This window comes from Arachis duranensis, chromosome 3 (assembly GCF_000817695.3).
Source record: "Arachis duranensis cultivar V14167 chromosome 3, aradu.V14167.gnm2.J7QH, whole genome shotgun sequence".
Lineage (NCBI taxonomy): Eukaryota > Viridiplantae > Streptophyta > Magnoliopsida > Fabales > Fabaceae > Arachis > Arachis duranensis.
Genome location: NC_029774.3, coordinates 130368569 through 130376364, shown reverse-complemented (window position 1 = coordinate 130376364; position 7796 = coordinate 130368569). Strand labels below are relative to the sequence as shown.

Below are 7796 nucleotides of genomic sequence, written 5' to 3'. Positions count from 1 at the left end.
AAATTAATAAAATTTTGTCATTTATATATTTATGTTGATAAAATAGTTAAAAATAATATAAAATTTTAACTAAATTAAAATTAAATATTAGAGAAATAAATTTTACTTTTAATTTTAAATTATTATTTATAATTTATGATCTCACAAATATTTATGTATTATTTTTAAAATCTAAAATAAAATTAAAATAAAATCTAATATTAAAAATGCTGTTAATCAACATAATTATTCGAGATGCAAATTAAATATATAAAAACTTTTGTTATAAATTAAGTCTAATCAAATTAAATAATAATATTTAAAATAATATTATTTATAACTTATTTTTATTAATTTTAAACTAACTTAATTAAACTTAGTTAACAAAATCAGTTGTAGCATTATTCCATGACAAATAACTACAATAATAAGCTTGCTTGTAGTCACTAATGACAGAAGATTCTACTACAATAATATTTCGGAAATACTCAATGTCCCACTGATGAAAACAATCAAACATGGTTGCCTGAGATCAATTATTCCGGCTTATTAACTGTCTCTGCTGCAGGGTAGAAGCGGAGTGCCACACAAGCACTTGTTGTGAGCATACGCAGACGCATCGGTGATACTGGACAAGACGCCTCCGGTTGGAATCTTACCGCACAGATTGTTGTGACTCACATTGAACTTTTCAACGTGGAGGGACTTTATCGCTTCTGGAATCTTGCCATATATTTTGTTGTACCTCAGATCCAACGCGATCAAGAGGTCATTGAAGCTCTCCACTCTTCCAAAATCAAATGCCAGCTTGTTCTTCGAGAGATCTATCCTTGTGCTCCTGTTTGATTTAAACAAGAAGGACGCATCACCCTCAAACATGTTATCGTTCAGGAACACAAACGCCACATTCTGATTCTCTAACGACTTTGGTATATACCCCGACAGACGGTTATTCGCGAGATCGAGATACAGGAATTGGTTGGAGAAGGACCAGAAAGAGTCCGGGATTGAACCGTTGAGGGAGTTGCCGGAGAGGGTGAGGCCGTCGAGGTTGGGCATACGAGAGATTAGGGAGGGTGGGATGGGTCCGGAGAGGTTGCAGTTGGAGAGTTCCAAGGTGATGAGGTTGTTGAGGTTGGAGAGGAAGGCGGGAATGGTGCCGGAAAGAGAGATGTTGGAGATTTGGAGGTGGTTGAGGTCGAGGGTGGTGATGGAGGTGGGGATGGGGCCTATGAGGTTGGAGACGGACATGATTTGGATAACACTAAGATAAGGTAGGGCAGCGATGGAGGAAGGGATGGGAAGGGGGCCGTGGTGGATGTGAATGTGGGAGAGATTGAGGGCGAAGACGCGGTGGTTTTGGGCGCTGCAGGTGACGCCTTTCCATTGGTTGTAGTGGCAGCAGTCGGTGGCTGGGTTCCATACAGAGAGGGCGGTTGGGTTGTTGAGGTCATTCTTGATTTGGAGAAGTGCCTTCTTGTCTTCAGGGTGGCATCTCTCAGCTGATACTAGTGGTGTTACTACTAATAATACTTGCAGGAGGAAGCACAAGCGGAATATGGTTGAGGAGTAATTAAACATTATATATGCTGATTATTGTTGATTCCAATCTGGCTTTTGTTGGCTGTGAAGGTAATGAAGGCAATGTTACAGCAACATCCAGTTGCATTTATGCATAATGTTACGGACTTACCGTAATGAAAATTATAATGATTTTGTCAATATCTAGCTGTTCATCGAAGCCGAAAGAGACTTGTGGGGTTCACGGCTATGACTACTTGCATTGCCGCCATTGCTAGCTCTTTACTATTCTATGGATTGGCCTCCATGCATCTTGTTCAATGAAATGGTCAAACAAGTAAATATAAGGGATAATTTTTTTTCCTTAATTTTGAGGGTCAGAATCAAAACCATTTTCATTGTAATTTGGATTTAAAATCATCCTTAATATTTTTTTCGTATTAAAATCATCATTTTTAATAAAATTTTGTATGTTATTTCTAAAAAATAGTGAATTTTGTAATTTATTTTTAGTAAAAAATAATGAATTTTTTTTACTAAAAATAGCAAATCAAATAAAAAAATTCACTATTTTTTACTAAAAAATTTATTTTATCATTCATGAATTTTAGAAGGGATAAAAATAAAAAAAATTAGTCTTAATTTATATATTTTAGTACTCTGTGAATACTCCTTCTTTGATTTGCTATTTAGTCTCAGTTTAATAATAAATACAAATAAAAAATTATTACATGCATATTTATATTTTTTATTTTATTCATCAAAATTATGATGCTATCACTATTATTTATCCAATCAATCAACTATAAAATACAATTAGTTTTTATTTTTTGGCATAAAACAACAAAGTTGCACAAATAAAAAAAATTCATTTAGCTAGAATCTCAAATGCAAATCAACAGCAAAGAACACAACCCATATTTCAAATTCTCCTAGTCTCTCTTGTATGGTTGATATAAATAAAAGAGAATGAAGTGATTTTTAAAGAAAAAAATATATGATTTAGTGAACTTTTGGCTAAAAATAAATTATTTTATTATTTATAAATTTTAAAAGATATGAGAATACAAAAATTAGTCTTGATTTATATAATTTAATACTTTGAGTATTGTATTTTTTTAATACTATCCTCCCCATCCATTTGTGAATAAAACTCTACCTCTCTATATTTGACCCCTCCATGGTTTATATAGGAAGCCAATTGACACATACAAAACATAAACCGCTATAGGCACCAGCGATTTACGCTCCAGCGGTTTACGCACCAGCGGTTTATGACCAACCCAGCATACATGTAAATCGCGACTGATACTAGCGGTTTCTGTTTTCTTATAAACTGTTACTGCCAATAACGATTTATATAGATATGTAAATCAATGTATTTACATATCCGTTTTTGAAACAATGTATTTGCGTAATATTGAGAATGGAACAATTTAAATAAGTAAATTGCCCTTTTATATATATATATAATTAATTATATGGAATCAACTAATGAATGATCACATCATCTGTTCCGTGATTCTCTCCTAACACTAACGTGTTCAACAATAATTTAACAAATAAATTAAATTATAAATTAATAAAACTAATTATAATTAATTATGTTGTTCATTCTTGGCTGATTATTAGTTGATTTCATATACTTTTCCTTAAATTTTTAGTTACATAATTATTAATTTAAATACTAAATATTTGGGTAGATGTTTTCTAATCGTTAATTTTAGTTTATTGGTTAGATATTTTTTAATTTTTTAATTTAGTTATTAATTATTCAAGTAAAAGATATTTTTTAAGTTAAGTAAACAATTATGTAATTTTGTATTTATCTAAATTAAATTATTAATTAAAAATTTAATAATTAGATTATTAATTATTTTAGTGAATGTTTTTATTTTAAATAACGTATTGAGCAAATATTTATTAATTAATTAAGTAAATATTAACATAAAAAATTTTATTGACATAAATTCAATTAGTACATAGGTGTAAATTTTTGTTAAATAAATGTATATAATAGTTAATTCAATTTGTTATGTCGATGCATGCATACAATTTGTTTTTTAATTGTGATTATTTATTTTTTTGTCAGAATCCTCGTTTACTTCTACCTCGACGAGTGAGTCACACGCTTCCACCACCGGACGCCATCGTCCCGTATTTGAGGGAAGCTAGCTTCGGTGGCATGGTGCCTGTCAGGGACTTCGTCTTTGACAATTTTTTGATTACGATATTCGTGGAGCACTAGCGTCCGAAAACCCACACGTTTCACCTACCATGGAGTGAGGTCACTATCATCCTGCAAGACGTTGCATACCACCTAAGGCTATGCACGCACGGAAAGCCAGTAGGAGGTGCTTTCGTGATTTTTACAGATAGTACGACACTGAGATATGAGAGTTAGTGAAGCGACTACTCGGTACCAAGTCTCCAATAATTGTGCAGTAGGGGACGCAGAAGAAATAATTTTTCTCATTAAAATTTACATAGTTTTGGAATTGTATCCACCATATACCTAAGACGGATGATCCATAGACACTCTAACAGAATGTGAGGTGTTATATTTTATTATTGATTAGAAGTTAAATGGACAAATCGAACAACCTAATCTATTTTCAATGGTTACCAATGCTTACGGACTTTGAAAAGTGCGTAGACTGTCTTAGGGTGAAAAAGAGTGAATGAAAAACTAGATTCTTAGTGTGACTGGTGCTCATGTATGAAAAGATTGAGCATTTCCATTTCCAACAGCTAGTATTTTATTAGACTTCATCGAGAAGAGGACAGGCACTTCATCGAGAAGAGGACAGACGATAGGCATTGGCATTGAAGTTGTACGTCAACAAAAGTATCAGCGTGATCCTCATCCTCATTGGAGGGTTGCTGTTGTCAGCAAAGTAACGAAAAAGATCTTCCACCTAAATTTGAAAAATTGTGTTCATATTTTTTTTCTATGGCCATTCTATCTAAATTTTTTTTTTATTTTTGTCAATCCAGTTAAATTTCTATGTTCAAAAGATTATATTTCGGTGTCATTTTATTTTTGTCACCAAAGTTAAAGTTAAAAAGTTACTTACTTTTAACGTAATCTTTCTTAGCACTAGGCTGACTTCGATGCATAATCGGCTATGCCAGATGTCATTGCACTATTCGCGAGTCAACTTATGGCCATCGCTAATTACATCTACACAAACCATAAGAGAATGCACCTTTTATATATGAGTAGTGCTAGAGAGTCAATGGGCTAAACGTACAATGTGTACAATGGGTTAAATCTTTGGTTTATGATTAAAATGAACATCACCTATACTCTCCAGAATAACCATCCGGATACCAAGGATATCATGTTATAAAAAGCGACTTTCCGGATCTGAAACTTTAATACCATGTCCTGAAAACCACTCATCCCAAAAACATAATTTGATAGGACAATGTAACACTAATAATCATATCTATAATACTTTCTAAACCTTCATTGTACACATTGTACGCTTAGGTCATTGGTTCCTATACTTTTTCTTTATATATACTTGAATGGTTTAAAATAGGAAAAATATAGGTAACTAACAATATTTTTAAATAATAATATATAAATAATGTGAATTAATAGAATTATTAAAAGAATAAATTAATTTTAAATTTAATTAATAATATTAAATTAAGATATAGTATATTATTATTTGATTGATAATTATTAATTATAAAGCTTCTTAATCTTTTATCCTGACAAGACAAAAAAATTAATTAGACTGCTTATTCATGACACAAGAATAAAAAAAAATAAATATACACATATTTCTTCCTAAAATAAATATTAAGTATAAGTTGAACAAGACGTCTGATATTTTTCTTTCAAAGTTGATTCGAAAGAAAACTTCAAAGTCGTCGTCGTTTCATAATCCTAGTGGTTTGAGTATTACGCTTATCCATGGAAAGTTTCGGAACGATTCTGTGGGTGATTTGAGTATTGTGCTTATCCATGGAAAAGTTAGGGAGCGATTCTTTGATTTTATCATAAATCATGCTGAGCTGTTTCTTTCTCATCACTTTTATAGCGAGTTTTCTTTTGTTTGTCTTTGCCCCGCTTTTGCAATGTAAAAATGTCAGGGCCACATGCAAATTGAGATACACATACACTTTCCCCCCACCCACTTCGCCCAACCATATTTAGCTGTGATGACCCCGTTATGTAATAGATAGATAGATAATTTAACAGAAATGTCACTCTAATCTTGATGCTTAATAATGTTTCTTATCTTCAATTAGTCCACTAATAGTTAATGTTATTATCTTTATTAACAAATACCTGTTAAGGGGCGTTCCAAAATTATGAGAATTAATTTGGACAAGACTTTTATCTTTGCCATCTTTGTAGCTACACGTGCCATATATATATCCCCATCAAATATGGCACATGGTTAAAAACAGGAGACACAACTAAACCTTTTAGACTAGACAGTAGACATTAATTTTTGCTCTTAAAACATCTTGTGAAATTCTCTGATAAGCAATGACCAGGACGGATTTATTACTCCTGTTGTGGGCAACGGTCTGTGCAATTTAAATTTTTTTAATAATATACAATAATAATAATAATATTTATTTATATGTGTAATATATTATTATTGGAAGATTAGGTGTTTTTTTATATAGTGTTTTATTTAAATGAATGGTCTGATTTGTTTGAAGAAAAAAATAAACTACAAATTAGAGGGTGCGATTTGTTTAAAAAAAAATTACAAATCGCAAGGTCCATTTTGTATTTTTTTTATTTTTTAAAATAAAAATCGAATAGTCTGATTTTAACATTAAAATTTTTTTTATTTTCGAAATTAAATTTGTGATTGTTTGGGAAAAAAATAAAATAAATCTGAGGCACCAATTTATAACTCTCATATCAAAATTAAACACTTCTCTTCTGACATCTTTGAGAGATACACTCTTCTCTCTCACACGAAAAATAAAAAGTGGCGCGTGGACAAGTACTTATTCAACACGAGATCACTTGCATGGAGGGAGGGGTGGCCCACACAAGCACTTGTTACTTGCGAAGGAAGACGCATCAATGGGGAAGTAGCCTTGCAGCCTGCCCCCTTGGGGAATGGGTCCACACAGTTGATTATAGCTCACATTTAATCTCGTTAAATGCTGCAGCTTCGTCAGTCCCTCAGGGAGCTTCCCGTAAATGCGATTGTGCTTCAGATTCAGCCTCGATATGTTCCTACCAAACTCCACTTTCCCGATATCAAACGAAAACAAATTTCCAGCAAGCCTTATGTCTTCGGTAGATTTCTCCGCTCCGAACAGCACCGACCCATCGCCTTCAAGCCTGTTCCATGACAGATCCAGAAAATACACGTCTAGCCCCTTCAGCGACGCCGGAATCTTCCCCGATAGCAAGTTGTGAGACATAGCCAGCGTCACCAGGTTCTTTGACGCGAAAGAACCATACGAGTCTGGGATTGGGCCGGAGATCCTGTTATTATCGAGAAAGATCACGTGGATGGTTGGTAGTGAGGGGAGAGAGGGAGGGAGTGTGCCGGAGAGGTTGTTGCCGTAGAGGTTAATGGACCAGAGAGTCTTGATTTGGGCCAGGGAGTCGGGTATCGGGCCTGAGACGCTGGTGCTGAATATGTAGAGGATCTGAAGCTTTTTTAGGTTTGTGATCTGGGAAGGTATTGGGCCTGTTAGGTTGGGCATTTCAAATAGGGAGAGTTGTTCAAGATCAAGAAGGTTGAATATGGAGGGAGGGATGTTAACTGGGCCGGGGAGGTCCAGCCCATAGAGCTCTAGTTGACTGACATGGTAAGGTTTGGTGTTGGAGCATTCTACTTGTATCCCGTTCCAGGAGCAGCAGTCGGTGGATGCGTTCCAGGATGAGAGCTTGCTTGGGTTGCCCAGTTCTTGCTTTATTTGGAGGAGGGCTTTCTTCTCATGTGGGCTGCAGGAGAGTGCTGCAGGAGACACCCATATGAGAAGCAGGACTATGGGAAGAAGGAGCATGGAGATATTGGTGGTTGCCATTGTTTTAATTTGTTTGTGCTTGATCATATTGACGACCTCAAAGAGGGTTTATATGACAATGAGAATACACTTTTGGGTTAACTTGGTGGTATATTATTCCGAATCATAAAAGTATTGCCTGCTGTACTACACTATTATATCAGGCCGCCATGCGAGACTATCTAAGGGTGCAGATGAATTGTTGGCACATCCACGTGTTTTTGTCATTTTGCGAAGTCATTGTTAGAGCCAAGCCTTGGGCGTCTTGGGGAGCCGATGCAAAGATTGGGAAA

General features: G+C 34.3%; 2 protein-coding genes across 2 annotated transcripts; both read right to left on the bottom strand.

Annotated features, from left to right (window-relative positions):
• Positions 1-455: 455 nt before the first annotated feature.
• On the bottom strand, positions 456-1560 carry LOC107481516 (polygalacturonase inhibitor 2-like). The gene has a single exon (XM_016101798.3). It carries the CDS (start codon positions 1558-1560, stop codon positions 529-531), a length of 1032 nt encoding a protein of 343 aa, XP_015957284.1. The 3' UTR covers positions 456-528.
• Positions 1561-6360: 4800 nt separating this feature from the next.
• LOC107481715 (polygalacturonase inhibitor 2) lies at positions 6361-7796 on the bottom strand. Its single transcript, XM_016102013.3, has one exon. It carries the CDS (start codon positions 7549-7551, stop codon positions 6502-6504), a length of 1050 nt encoding a protein of 349 aa, XP_015957499.1. The 5' UTR covers positions 7552-7796; the 3' UTR covers positions 6361-6501.

What these genes read in the sequence shown, in the direction of transcription:
- LOC107481516 (XM_016101798.3), bottom strand. Translation starts at nt 1,560, where the DNA reads ATGTTTAATTACTCCTCAACCATATTCCGCTTGTGCTTCCTCCTGCAA.
- LOC107481715 (XM_016102013.3), bottom strand. Translation starts at nt 7,551, where the DNA reads ATGATCAAGCACAAACAAATTAAAACAATGGCAACCACCAATATCTCC.